At 38.8% G+C, this 15,532-nt stretch overlaps 1 protein-coding gene across 4 annotated transcripts in view; it reads left to right on the top strand.

Annotated features, from left to right (window-relative positions):
- Btk29A (tyrosine-protein kinase Btk29A) overlaps positions 1-15,532 on the top strand; it is a 346,914-nt gene that overhangs the window by 243,268 nt on the left and 88,114 nt on the right. The window contains exon 1 of one of the 4 annotated variants that reach the window (XM_069131280.1): positions 2,074-2,703. The exons of the other annotated variants lie outside the window; for them this stretch is intronic. Coding sequence (XP_068987381.1) covers positions 2,601-2,703 — 103 coding nt within the window. The 5' untranslated portion in view covers positions 2,074-2,600. Of the gene's footprint in view, positions 1-2,073; positions 2,704-15,532 lie in introns of those variants that run through there. 4 annotated transcript variants of the gene reach the window in all.

The following is a 15,532-nucleotide window of genomic DNA, read 5'->3' as shown; positions in this document are numbered from 1 at the left end:
TAAATTTTCTTTTTTATAAAATACACAATTTTACCAAAAGTATACAAGAAACATACTACCAAATGTCATTCATATTATTTTTTACTAAAATTTTGAGATTTTATAATAAACGGTAACTTTTTATTTTACACGACGAGTACAGGCGTTGACAGCACCGAAATATAGAAATACAAAATTTCTGACATTATACTTAACGTGTGTACATATGACTCGCTGTCTTTCAGAAAACCAATGAACAAAATTCTACAACAAAGTTATTAACGAAATTCAGATAAAATTAAATAGTACACCAAGCTGCGAAAAATATCTGTGAACAAATCAGTGTCAAACGGTTCGATCGAGAAAAAGGACGGGTGTTCCACAAATCGAAACCGGTGACCCATGCCGATTACGAAAATCAAACGAATCGCGGTTGCTTGCCTTATACGTATCGCAACGGCTAATTAACGCGAAATTCCCCCGTGAACCACGATTTTCGTCTGGCTTCCAGACACTCGAAAAAGGAAATATCGTTTTCGTGTGTATCTTTTTCCCAGACGCTTCACTCGTGTAATCGCGTGGAAACCAATTAACCCCGTTAAGGTTCTCGCGTCGAGGAATTCACGCGGCCGATACTTATGCACGCAAATGCAATTTTATTAACCTCGGTCTTAGCGGATCGCTTGCGTCAACCAGTCTGAGCCTGACGTTTGATGAAACTCGGAAACGATCGTATTCGTGTGAGAAAATAATTTTCAAATAAAAACAGGAACATAGAACCAGCGACAACAACTTAGATCTATTAAGAAATAAGAAATAAGCCCAAAACCATAGGATTTACAGATTCAGTGCTACTCGTATTTCTTGTAAAACCTGGCACAACGTAATTCGATATCTGGCAGTCGGTAAACTCCTTGTTATCTTTAAAAAAACATTACCACACGCTAGCACAGAAACCATAAAAAAGATGAATCGTTCTTACGAGAAGTCCCCAAACAAGTCTGTCAGCCTCGATATTGTCCGCCATTTATCGAGTCAAGGCTCGATGTATAGTCAGTGGAAGAAATAAAATGAGGTTAGAAAATTGTTCAGATGTTAAAGTTAATAAGCATCTGTACTTTTGTTCGTAATATATTGAACAAAATTTCCTACGCTCTAAAAATACGTGATCATTTGGTATTCTATATATAGAAATTTAAATTATTGAAATTTAAATGGTGGAAGTTTTCATCATACAGAAATTTCACATTTTCTCCACATATAAAAATAAGAATGACTGAAATCTGATAATTCCCACTTTACCAGTTACGAGTGAAACCATCATCCAACGTTTATATGTAAATTTTACAACGATTTATCGGAAGTATATATCAATGCAGAAATAAATCTCTAAACGCGTGCATGAGACAGCACGATGCATCTCTATCGAAACTAAAGAAGCATGAAGTTGTAAAAATGTGTTTGCACATCATTCTACTTATCGCGGTGTTCACGCTAATTAATTAAACCCAAGTACATTAAACGTCGTACCATCCGACAGTGCTTTCATGCGACAACAAAGCTTTGATATTATGAAAATTAAACGTACAAGCAAATAAAAAGACGCTTCGTTGCAAAATAATACTTTTTGTAATCACTGTATAACCCTGACACCCAACGTGTTATTCTACCGTATTGCTGCCTTATAGTACACAATGCTTTACTTTATAACCTCACTTTATAACATATCTCCCTGAAAGTGTACACGCTCGTTGGTCCAGGAAGAGGATATCACAGGGATGTCTGGACTAGGTCAGATGAACTAGGTCGAAAACGCAGAATCGTCGAGCCTAACAATTCGATTATCGTGAAGCCTGCGGCGTGTAACGTTCGCAGGTCATCCGCCTCCAGCTGGCGAAATAGAGTGGATCCACCGGTGTTGTCCAACACCTACACGCGTCAGCCTGGTTCGCAAGACTTCCGTGAAGGTGAAACTGCGATGAAGAAGGCCGAAAGAAGAAGAGGGGCGGCACCTTGCTCCCGTGTGCGTGTGTGTGTGTGTATGTGTGTGCGTGATGGCAGCGCTGGCTTTCGCGTTCTCTACGTGCTGGAACGATTTAGTCGAGCCTAGACGACAGTCACGATCGGCTGTTTCGTATTACGTTATACTTGGCCCACGTCTTTCATGCGTTCTTCCATCTTTCTGTGTAGATCGGTTGCATAAAACTTGCGAACGATCCAACAACGAGATTTTAAGTACGAAGTTCAACGAATTCGTGTTTGTAATCCGTTCTTAGGTCTAAAGGTTAATTTAACGCATAAATATATTCACAGGAAAGTACTTAATATTCTAGTAAATGCTATAAACATTAGGACATTTAATAATAATAGTAAAGTTATAGTTTAATATAGATGTTTGTAAAATCTCGTTAAGACCGATTTTTTCAACGATATTTCGAACATTACACGGCTGTGAAAATCGCAATGGAGAAATTTTAAGATGGTGAGAATGTTGATTTTCCGATTGTTGGACGTTTCAAGGTAATTCGGTTGGTTTTACGTCGGTCGAGGATAGTTGTTTGGATATCGTGTTCCTGGATATCCTGCATGGGATAGCCGGAGATTCGAGTGTGATAAAAGATATGATGGTGATAAGCGCGTTGAAGCATGTCGCGAACGCGGCGACCAACGCTGTTCACTCGGCGACGAATAGCACCAGCGCTGGACACGGCCACGCCAATTCTGGTACGTTTTAATTATATTTAATCTACTCGTATTTCATCCTACGTATCTCCACTGTGTTCTAATATTATATTTAAACAATTTCTTAGTACCATGTTTCTTTATAAATTCAGAAAGTGTCTTCTACGTTGAAAAGTTAAAAACTTTAGCAATAAAGAGGGAAACAGGGATTGGACAAAATGTATGTATATACATGTATACATACATATATGACACATACGAGGTGTCTCAAATTATTTTGTCCAACCTTCGTACTTTATGTTAAGTTGTTTGAAAAGTTTCTCCCGTTTTATAAGGAAATAATAGACGCACAATGTTTTTTGTTTCATATTACTTTATTGAATAATATAACATAATAATAGGAATAGGACGAAATGGATAATACCTAATTCAATAAAATAATATGAAACAGAAATTGTTGTTCATCTATTGTCATTTTATGAAACGAAAGAAACTTTTCGGATAACCTAATACATAGGCGATCTTAATTTTAAGTATTTTGGTTCAACACTCTAAACTGTAAATATCATTATAAATGACATTGCCAATTTTTCAATTCTGTGGTGTTTATTTCAAGATTAATTATTCTTTTTACCGGATAATAAATTCATAATTAGATATTGTATCGACAACTTTTAACCTCAAAGTGTTTAATTTCAACAATATTTTTTCTTCTTTTTTTTAAGAATAGCAAATTCATAATTATTAAATATATTGCTAATGTTCAAATTCTGAATCATTAATTGTAAGGGAACTTGTTCATCGAATAAGAAATGAAGATATTCAGTTTCAATGTGGAAAATTACTTTCGATTTTATTTGATTTTACGCAAGATAAATGTCGTAACTGTAAGAAAGCAGCTTTTCGGAAATTAGGCGTATCGATTATACAATTAAACGTTTAAGATTTATCAGATCTTACGGTATCGATTTGGTACCAAATACGATAGCGAGCCATGATAATCGCTTATCTCAAACGTTCGGGAAAAGCCAAACGCGTGTATCGCGAGTGCCAGGAAATCGATTTAATTTCCTTCGGTTTATTAATCGTGACAACGTCGTTTAATTAGCCGTGTAAATCAGGCGACCGATTTTTATAATTCTAAACGTTTTTTCCTTATAAATCTCATTTTCGCTTCTCAACATCAGAAATATTCCGCTTTGCAGTGGAATGATCATTGCCAGAACAGTAATTTTAATAATTTCCTATAACATATAGAATAGAATATCGGTGTAAATGAGTGATAGTGAGTTAATAATCGCGATAAAATAGCACGACATTTAACGCGTTGATATTATTATTAAAATTGTATTCAAAATACTAACATTATTGTTAAAGATATTAGTTCGTCAAAGTGCACGCGATGTCGCTATAATACGCGAAATCACGACACAACACGTGGTCTGTGTCGGACATAATGGTTCAACGCACACAAGCTTGTAATCCTGCTATTGAAAATATAAAGCTACGAAATTGCGTAGCGTCACAATTACGAAATTCCAACGATTTCGCGTTGCTCGCCTTTAACGAGCCTTAAAAATATATACTTGCCAAATTGAAAGCCACGTTACGTTGCTCGTTTATATGCGGCCTTGCAAGTGTTATTTGTTAAATTACGATCACGTTTGCATCGCTGGTGGTGAAATTTGCATATAAACGTTGCATGATGACTTAATAACCATATAATCGTTAAATCACTGTAATAACAAATCCAAGTAACAAATCATTCTAATAACAAATCTATCTTCGAGTAAAAGACTGGAAGGTTTGCCGGCTCGAATTTTCACGCTTAACGCTGTTGTACGCTACACTGTTCGAGGCATCGTTTCACTGCGTTTTTAAATTCTAACTACAAAGCTGGCGAAACGTCGGAAAGAAATTACTTTTAGACACACAACAGTGTTGTATACAAGCGTGAAATTTATCCTCGGCGAACCGCGCCTAAAATCGATACGAATCGTAATCTTCAAAAATTTCTGTAGGTTACGTAAAATTGATTTTACGTAATACACGGAGAATCGATCGAGGGTTGTAAGAAAGATCGACCAGATGCTCGATCGGTTTCTTCGTCGCGTTTTTTCGCCATTCTTCGGTTTATCTCGGTCGAAAGCATCCACGCGCCTCGCTCGATTGTATTCATATTGGAATATCGGTTACGCAAAACACGAAAGGTCACACAGACACCATGAGACGCGCATGAGAGCACACAACTTTCTTGTTTTCGACGCCTGCAGAACGGACACGTGATATCGCGATCGATAGAAACGATCGAATACAGATACGTATATCGAATTCGAATTCGATGCCAATCATTGGGTAATTATTGAATTTTATGTAACGCGCACGAGCGATTGTAGCCGAGAAATAAGCGGAGAGAGGGATCGTATGGAAAGGTCAAAACACGGTAAATTGTGCAATTGGTAGAAAACGTGGATTCTTCGGTAATTTTCTACATTGTTCGACGCAATTTTTTTCAGATGGCAGATTTGATTTCGTGTGGATATTTCGTGTGATTGATTCTCGTTGAATATAAAAGATACAAAGTTTCATTGGATTACCCTTCGCAATTCGATGCTGCTACGGATCATTTCAGTTTAATCGCGTTCCTCTATCGTTCGAAAATTTCTCAAACTTGACGAGAATATTACAAATTAATCGTCTGTATGATTTTTCTTTTCGATTCGTCAGAGACGTTAACGGTTCTACTTCGTGTTGAAACGGGAGAGAAATTCTAATTTAGATCCTAATCTATCGTTCGTTGAAACTAAAGTCTTGAAAGCTAGCTGTGATGCATACAAACGCCATTACGACTAAGACAAACTGTTTATGCGACCGCTACGATAATTTCCACGGCACGAAGCAACTACAACCGAACACATTACCGTCACGATACCGTGTGCTCTTACGAGAACGGAATCGCAACTTTCTTGCCACGCCTAATGTCAAGAGCGCCATTCTGTCCCGTACTCTTCGTTCCAATTCATCCGCCATTCTCCATATCTAACGTACTAACGTGTAGTTACTTCCAAAGGAACGAGTCAAATTGTAATCGAAATTTGAAATTTCGTTGAAAACGCGATCGACTGTGTACGTGTTACTATACAACTGCTTCAAGCTAATAAATTACGAAACGTTGAAATTTTTTACATAAAATTATATGTGTTACGAAAAAAATTGTATGTTTCACAGGAAAATCTAACCTGTATTAATATTTTTCTACTACTTACTGTACCAATCATGTTTACATTTCCGTTAAAATTGATTTTCCTAAAAGCAGCGCTTGCCAATTTTTAGATATACTAAAAACAAAAAGTTTCCGGAATTTGTTCTATCGTTAATTAACACACCAATAGGATAACGCAATAGTGCGTTGACCTTCTATTAGACTTCGCGTGTCGGTCGGCCATTTTCGTTTCTATTCGCCATAGATTATAGCTGGTGAAAAAATGGTGGCTGGACCTATAGGTGACAGACGGGATATTTTTATGGCTGGCAAATAATTTATTTTTTCATGGCGTGTGCAATTTCAGGCGAAATTGAGCGAGAGGCCGGAAACGTGCTCGTGTACAAGTTGATTGGAATAGCGAAGGTTACTTGGCATTTCGTCGAGTCTCGTTCGACACGTGTAATATTCAAAGTAGATGTCAGAGCCGCGTGTAGGTTATGGAAACGGCAGAGTACGTCTCATTTCGAAACTTTCTTTCCGCTTTTAGACCGCTTTTTGCATGTTGCTATTGTCAAAATTCCGAATGTACGAAACGCTACGAAATATTAAATATCGTTTTAAGATATTACTTTTGAAATAATACAGAAATTCTTCAACATATTTACATATCATCTTGGAAAAAGATACATCATAGAATATACTTTTTATTTTTTATTTGTATTTCTTTTCACTTTTTTCTCGATGGAATTGTACACTTCGGTTTTGTTTATCCGTAGCACCGTAGCTTATGCGGAACCACGAATACGACGAATCGTACGAGGCAAGGCAATTCATAATTATTTGAAAGTCAAATTTCACCGAGCGACTAGAATATCTCCGAGCTGCATCAACATTCAAGGACAAGCCTTCGAATTTCTGCTTCCACTTTTGTTCGCAAATCAGTCGCGAATAATTCGTTCAAATCTACAAATATATCTTTTTCCTCGTTTATTAAATGACGAAGGCCATTTAATATTAGTATTTAACAAAGTAAGGAGCATCGTAAATGCGTAGCAAATTTCATCGATTTCACTGGACGAATTTTAATACGGAGCTTCTTATTAATAAAAAATGTTAGTAACTTGAAAACCAGGTAACGAAGTTAAAACGACACACTCGGTACGTTATCCTTTTCACTGGATTTCAAAATCCGAACAGGCTTCTCTTCAACGAAATCCCCATCTACCTTTCCGCTAAGGCCCATTTCATTCTTTGCCATGTATTTTCCTGCACTGAGATTTATCTTTTGTACAGAAAAATAGCGTTAAGAGATCTTGCATGGGTCTGCCACTTCTTCTTTTTCTTTTTTTTTTTTTTTTTTTTTTTTTTGTATAAAGGAACGCTGTTTCGCTGAAACGATGCTATGTGAAGCCACCTCTTTCATATAAAAACGTTCGCTCATAGAAATGATTCTTCATGGTTCCATCCGTTTTATAGAGAGAACCGCTCTCATAGAAACGATCGTAGAAACGACGCGGCGAGATTTATCTTGCCGTCAGTCGGAATATTCTTTTAAACGCTTCCAACCGACTGGCTCGCCGTAATAAAAACACGAAGCATCGTTCTGCTATGCGTTTTCATCATTACCAATTTCCGTTCCCTCTGTTTATGCGTTTTATACGATCCGTATACCGTGTGCTCGAGGCGGATGAATACAACCGGAAGTGGAGGAACGTCGGCGGTTTCTTTGTACGCAAAGTGCATACGGTATTTCTGTCTGCGGACACGTGTAATATCGTGGATCGGGTATCAAATGATAATCCTGTTTAATCGTGGAAAATGATGGACGAGCTGAGTGAGCTTTTATGTTTAATGGGATAACCACAGGATGTTTAACTGAAATAAAAAGAAGAAAGGAAATACGTGCAAACAGTGAAGAGTGAAATAACAACGAAACAGTTAATAATATAATTGTGCGAAAGAGAAGGTATTTTAATTAAATTAAGGCTGATATGTATCGTATGGTAAACGCTGGTAGATAGTTTTTAGGGTTAGAAGTTATATTCGCTTAGTGATGTTGATAGAGTACCAACTTTGTGGCTACATGTGGCGAATATCATATAATTGAGAGTTTTTAAACATCTACAAATTAGATTCTGGTTCGTTGTCGACAAAGTTTTTAAGTTTCTTCCTTTCTACTACTTTCTACGTATTGAGGTTAGGTTGAGGTTAGGTGATCTGCAAATAAGTGATTGCAGATTTTGTCAATACCATCTAATGATAAAATCAGCAATCACTTAGTTACCAACCTAATACTTTTTAATAACTTCCATACAAATGTTAGATTCCAAAATGTACTTGATCTCGTCTCCATTTTCCGCCAATGTTCCACATAGCGAACATTTAAGAACAATATCTGCGTATCGACATAGCCAACGAAAAGAAGCTAACTTTCTAAAATTCCGTAGATCGAAATGATTAAACTTTCCAGGTTTTTAACCGTGTAAGATATGAAAGTGGTAGAAGGACAAGTCTAGAGCGAAGAAAAGCGAGTAAAAAAAGTGAAAGTCGTGCTGCGAGAAGAAGAGCCACTCGTTTCGGACGAAACACCCGAGATATATCGTTCGTTACCAATTGCGATAAACGTTTCCGCGTAGACGATTACAGAATCACCGAAACCAGACACGATTTATAGAAACACGACATTAAACGCTTAGGAAAACGATGGAAGGCGTGTAGTGAATGCCACAGTCAATAATTGTCTGTCACGGCATAATTGTTGCGCCGCCAATTTGTTTCCATCATCAGCGATACAACTGCCGACTATTATGTAAGCACACTTATTTCTAACAGGATAATCAAAATGTCTGCGGTCTGGAAGCGAGAAAAAAGGCATGCGTAGTAAAGAAAAAAAACTACTCTTTGCTGTGTAAAATGTATTTTTTAAAATCGAGGGGCTTGCAACTAAGACGACTGTCGTTAAATGTTTTAGCAATGGCATATAGTTTCCAGAACGTTGTACTTTAAGGAGTTGTGAATTAACCTAACCTCAACCTAACCCCAATCAAAATGTCTGCGGTCTGATATAGAGAAAAAAGGCATGCGTAGTAAAGAAAAAAAACTACTCTTTGCTGTGTAAAATGCATTTTTGAAAATCGAGGGGCTTGCAACTAAGACGACTGTTAAATTTTTTAGCGATGGTATATAGCTTCCAGAACGTTGTACTTTAAGGAGTTGTGAATTAACCTAACCTCAACCTAACCCCAATCAAAATGTCTGCGGTCTGATATAGAGAAAAAAGGCATGCGTAGTAAAGAAAAAAAACGACTCTTTGCTGTGCAAAATGCATTTTTGAAAATCGAGGGGCTTGCAACTAAGACGACTGTTAAATTTTTTAGCGATGGTATATAGTTTCCAGAACGTTGTACTTTAACAAGTTGTTAATTAATCAAACAACAAATACATTTAAACTGTACAATATCCTGTTTCATATACAAGTACGTTGCTACTGTGAGTAATTGATAAAATAAATTAACCAGAAAATCATTTGCGAAAGTCTTAAATAAAAGATAAATCAGATTTGGCTAAAAGATGCAAGAAAAGAAAAACACATCTCCATTCGCGAAAAAGAAGAGGAAAAAAAGGATCAATGGGTTGTATTGTCAGAGAAAATGATTGTTATTTTTTACATTTCTGTTCGCGATTCATTGAAATTCGTCGGATGGTCGAAGACGCATGGACAAGCGGAAGCTCGTCCGACCTTCAATATATTGCCGTGTTCGATTCGTGGATTTTCGTACGCGAAGGGCACATAATGAGCATGCGTAGCCTTGGGAATATCGTTTGCAAGGCAAGGCCGCGCGATTGCCTCGTTATCTACCTGCAAAAAGCGTCAGGTGTTCCACGCCTGACAAACAGTTTATTGTTCCTTTATGACGTACGCGTGTTCGGGTCACCGCGTCGCGTTCCTGCATCTGTGTAAATTCGTTAGTACTCGAACCGTTACTTTGAAATATTAGGTTGGTAACTAAGCAATTGCAGATTTCGACAATACCACCTAACGAAAAAATTCGCAATTACTTAGTTGCCAACCAACAATAGTTTAGAACAGAACTATTTGTCAAATTGAACGAATTGTACAAACCTTCCACACCGACCAGCCATCCACGCGTGTTCTTTATACCTAACCTAACCTCAACCTAACTCCAATCGCTGTCACAGAATTCGTATCACCGTTTGGTTCCTCTATTTTTTTTTCCTTTTTATTCGCTTATGGTTGTAACGCTTTGTTAATTAAAAAGAAAAAAGAATTCTTTCCACGGAATCAGAAATAAATTTATCGACATGATATTAGTGGCAGGACGTAGCGTATCGTGATCCTTTAAGTTATATTTTATACTCGTTGCCTCGTGTAACGATGTTTGAAGAACAAATGTTTATGGAAATTCCTATTTTTCCAAATGCAAGTAAAAATGTAGAACCTAAGCATAAATTCGTCTCGCGCATGAAATTTTGTAACGAGCGCTACGCTTTCGATGTTTCATATATTTTTACATATTACGTACCTTTAAATTTCCCACAGCTGCATTAACATTCGCGGTCTATGTTATTATGTAAGACAGCTAGCAGTAGAAATAGTTGCACGTATTTCTATATATAAAACAGGTGTGAAACGCGGCTCGTAATACGTTTCATAGTGCCACTTCCTCTTTCGCGCGTTTGTGTGCAGCAGGCGAGCGAATGGGGCGCTGGTGTCGCGTCGTCGCGTCGTTCAACGACCTCGCAGGCGAGAGGAAGGAGGATCGTTCTTCTCGGCTTTTCACCGATTCCTTGTAGAAAGTTTGTCGATAGGAGGCGCGCCAGCCTTGAAAATCGCCATCGTTCAGGTGATCGACTCGATGCCAAAAAAGGTGTCACGGACGTGATAAGTGGCGAATTTAGAATTTCAAAGGTAATTGGCTGTGCTGCTAACGTTTTACGTAACATTTTACGAAAAAGCAAAGCTCGTAAAAATGTATTCCTTTTCCTCTTCTTTTTTTAGCTATTCTGTTTCATAAAACTGAACAACTTTAATCGCTTTCGTAAATCTTACGACCACATTTTCACAGATTCGTGGAATTTTCCAGTTCGACGAAACTCTTGTTATCTTTCGTTTTACTCACAATAGACCGAAAAAGTTTCGTTTTATTCAGACTGAACTGAGTATTGTGTGAGCTTTGTTCGGAATGATAATTGTCAAATGTAATATTTTCCAAAAGGACGTAGACAATTTTATGGAATTCGCAGTTCTCAGAATATCGTTTCCGTAGATTTTCTTCTACATTTTCCAAGTTTTCCGTGACGTCATGTAGAAACGTTGAACGATTACCCTCATACACCTCCTCTTACAAAGAACGTTCTTCAGCGGAAATGGGTTAATCGTTCGGGCACAAAGGAACGCGATCGCGAAAAATTACCGGTCTGACAGAAATCTGACGTGTAACATATGTCAACAGACTCGACCGTTCTTTCTCGTCATCGTTCTTTTCCCATCTTCCAAAGAAACCGAGATAAAAAGCTAACCGCAACTGTGGACTTTCCGTAATGAAATAGAACGTTCATTTTCTCTTTTCTGATTATAAATCAAACTAGAATAGAAAGAAACGATAGAATAATGTCCACCGTGAGACAGCCAATTACCCAATACGAAAAAGAAATTGAAGCAGAAAGTTTTCGCAATTACCCAGTCGGTCTACGACTTCCTACTTTACCATGTCTGTTAAAACACGCGTGATTCGTAAGTTCAAGATCATATTTTTTTTATTATTATTATTTAATTTGTACTTTACTCAATTCGGTACATTTTTCTAGCTTTATTGTTCAATAATAAAAGGTAGATGGCTCTACCTCCAGTGGGATACCATCTTCCGGTTTGATCATTCTATTTCTCAAAATCATATTGAGGGAAAGTTACTATCAGATGGCACATACTTCTGTGAGAAAAAAAATCTTTCAAAATACTGCAATTCTTATTGAAATCTCTACATTGTGCAATCTTCTTTTTGGAAGATTCTCCGGGAAAAGTAAAAAGTTGCTTCTTCAAGAATGAAATTTCACTCAGGCTATCTATCGATCATCAATTTCGTAAAGTCTTTTTCTTCTGTTACTTTAAAAACACCCACAAATTTACAAACTTACCTGACATTTCCACCGAACAGCGAAAATATCAGCTAAACTCTCGTAGAAAGAAGACTAAAAAGTAAATACCCCACTAACCTCACTAAAGAAATAAAATAGTGAAATTCGAAGATGGTATTCCGCTGGGGTTAGCCATCCACTTTTTTTATTTACCAATTAAGCTAGAAAAATTTACCAAATGTCCAGCTGGACAAATTGTAAGATACGAATTAAATAATAAAAAAAAAAACTCGTCTGGTTTTCCAAAATAGAATGATCCTACTCGTTATCAGCCAACAATCAGAAACTCTACTTCTCCACCGACCTCTCCTTCAGCAAATACAAACAAATCTGGTCGCTGGACGCATTACGAACAGCTAACCGGTCGAGGATCGATGAGTCATCGATGGCCACCGCGACATCCGTCTTAATTCATCAGACTCGGACTTTCTCGTACCGAATTGCAACAGCGCCTTAGTATCTTGGAAGATCGTTCCGCGAGTCGCAGGATCGATAGCCTGGTTCTTCCCCAGAGGAAAGTTCGGTGCCGCGGCTTTATTAGAAACCGTCACGGCAACAAAATATCACGAGCGAGGCATCTACGTATCGGCGACAAGCGGAAATTTATCGACGATATTTCTCGGCCAGAAGTATCGACCCTCGTTTCCATCCAACGAGCAACGTTGTTCCGCGCGCGCCTCATCCCCTCCTGCCATACCATTCTCCTCTTTTCCCCCACCACTCTCTATCCCTACTTCTTCGCTCTCTTTCGCCCCATCTTCCCATTGCTCCTCGAAGAACGATTTATTCCTGCCACCTTGCCACTCCTCGTCCAACAATCCGAACGCTCGAGATCACGCGGATCGGTCGCTGGAATAATTAGACCCGTTTGGAATCGCTTAATTAGCCTGGAAAAGCAGAAGGCGCGTTTTAAAGAATGGCCTTGTGGAGGGGGAAGTAGGTCGTGGAAAAAAAGGCCGGCCTCTTGTCGACAGTAGTCGGAAAAACCGACGCAAGTTCACGGTCGTGTCCCGACTTCCCGTGAAACTGGGTTTTCCTCTTTTCTCCTCTCGTAGCTGCCCGGTTTGTTTCAGTGCACCAGCACGCAACTGGGATACGCTGAAATCCATGCACCGAATACTTGCACTTTATCGAATTTTCTCACACGTGCACATAAGGTCTTCGTCAATTGTTTACGCACGTTAACTGTTCGTAAAGAACAGGACACTTACAGAAGATGGGGTAAAGCTAAGAAATTATTCAGAGGTTTAAGAGTTATGATCAGAACGTTAAAGAATTAGCTGGCGTGTAACGGTAGACGATATGTTCAATTTTACTGATCGATGGCACGAGCAAAGAATTTCATGTTACCTTCATAGGATTTATTTATTCAGAAATATTAGAAATTAGGGTTTCCAATGATTTATATCCTAAACCATAAGTTTATTGATAGATGCAACTATTTACAATGGATTAAACAGGAAACGATGGTCATTTAACATGAACTGAATACAGTAGTACTGTATAATTAAGATAACTAAATGGATAATTCGCAACTCACAGTTACTAGTTTACAACTCATAACAACTTGGCAAGTCCACTCTCCACTCCTCACAACTCCACTCTTAGTTAACGACTGCCTGGTAATTCGTCTTTCTCCCCTAAGCATCCTTTTGTCTTTCCTCACAGCCTCACCACGTACGTGTTGCGTAACCGTCCGCAATCACAGAGCCATCAATTAGCAATAGAAAAAGCAAGAATATCTAACGAACATCTCGCTGTCCATCGAAACAACAACGTAGAGAGTGTTGCAGTGTGAGAAAACAGTATGGCCACCTGTGACCTTGGGCCCAGCAACGCCCTCTCCATAAGAGCCAAATCCATAGTATATAAACCTTCCCAAAATCAGCTCTCCAGACACTCTGTTCCAACATCCTTAACTGTCACTCTGTTGGATTCACGCAACAAATTCTGTCAGTACATCTAAAGTCTGAATTTTGTCTTACCTTGCTCGTGAAACGTTTCAATTTACGCGAAACCATTCGAACGACCAGTGATTTTCTTAATTGCACCACTTGCCGTGTCTTCGACCTAACAGTCACGTAGACCTTCCACCTCGTAACTATTCGACTGAAGGACCAACGACACATTGATGGGCCACTCGGCCCATTGAAGTTTCCAGACCCTTTTGGGGTTAGGTTGAGGTTAAGTTGAGGTTAGGTCCATGATGTCGGCACTTAGACTTTCTCGCAACATTGTTTATGGTTCAGCAGATATTCCTTAGGCAATCTGCCCACGATTGCAATTTCGACCAATCGCAGGGAGACGCAATCGTGAGGAGAGACGTCAACGGGAGTCGTAAATTCCCGTTACGATTGTAATAATCGACACCACGAGTTGATCGATCCCCTGATTTCCGTTAAGATAATAGGGGTGATTCAGTTAGTATAACACTGTGGTTCACAGAGTTATAAGGTTTTTATTTCCAACACTTGAGTTACACTGTTGAGTAGATATAATTCCTAGATGACCTTGGGGCACGAAGATAAGATAGATGCACAATAGAGCAAGGCTCTTCTAGTTGAATTTAGTATGTTAGTGGACGTAGCATTAGAGGATACTTCATAGACGTTAGATTTACACGTTAGACTTCGACGTTGTAAGTTGACCCTTCTAACGGTGTAGAAGAGGTAGTTGACTTTTCTGGCGGTGTAGAAGAAGTAAAGTTGGGTGACGATGCTGTGTCGGAGGAAAGCTAGCGATGGGTGTGTCTAGCGCACGGGACCATCGGATTTGTTCATGACATTTTGGTTAGGAAAGTGAGGGCAGTATACATTGCTTCTGATTGGCCAAACGAAGGTTGGTGGATTAGGAAGGTCTTAGCCGCTCTCGATAGAAAGTTGCTAGTAGGAAGCATCGTACGTGAGAAAAACTAACTTTCCCTTGTCAAGCCGTAGTAGACAATAGTCGTTAAAAAGTAATAAAAAAAGGATATTTGTTCGGTCTGAAGGACCTTAGCTAGCAAATTACTGGGATTTATGACGGGTCCTTAAGACTATTGAGGGTACGCCGTAAGGATGAGCGGACATCTGGTGTCCGTCTGGCCCGCGGTATATGGCCTGGTCTAGGTAGAGGGCCGCCCCACGTAACAACGATACTACATCAAATTAGGTGTTACATTCACTACTAAGAAGTTAATCTTTAGAATCTGATCTGTATTCGCTTGCAATTCAGCAATTGATCGTCGACCGTTAAGGATTCAAGAGGATTTGTCTCTGATCCCAAACATCGGATGATATAGGATTTCACCTCGTCTTCTAATATTTACACCATTTTCCCTCGTGCGATCAGTCTTCCACCGCTTGACACCTATTTACAGTATCTTGCTACACAATCAGCGTGCAACAGTGCTTATCGCTTGCTATCCAGATTATTCAACCGTACGCTCCCTGTTCATATTGTCATACAACTTCTGAGCCAGTCGTGGATGGCAGAAAGATCAAACGGTCACGATATTCCGCGCGATTCTTA

Source organism: Bombus flavifrons, chromosome 18 (assembly GCF_040668555.2).
Source record: "Bombus flavifrons isolate JBK064 chromosome 18, iyBomFlav1_principal, whole genome shotgun sequence".
NCBI classification, from domain to species: Eukaryota; Metazoa; Arthropoda; class Insecta; order Hymenoptera; family Apidae; genus Bombus; species Bombus flavifrons.
Note: the sequence above shows the minus strand (reverse complement) of the source record. Positions and strands in the feature narration are given on the sequence as shown.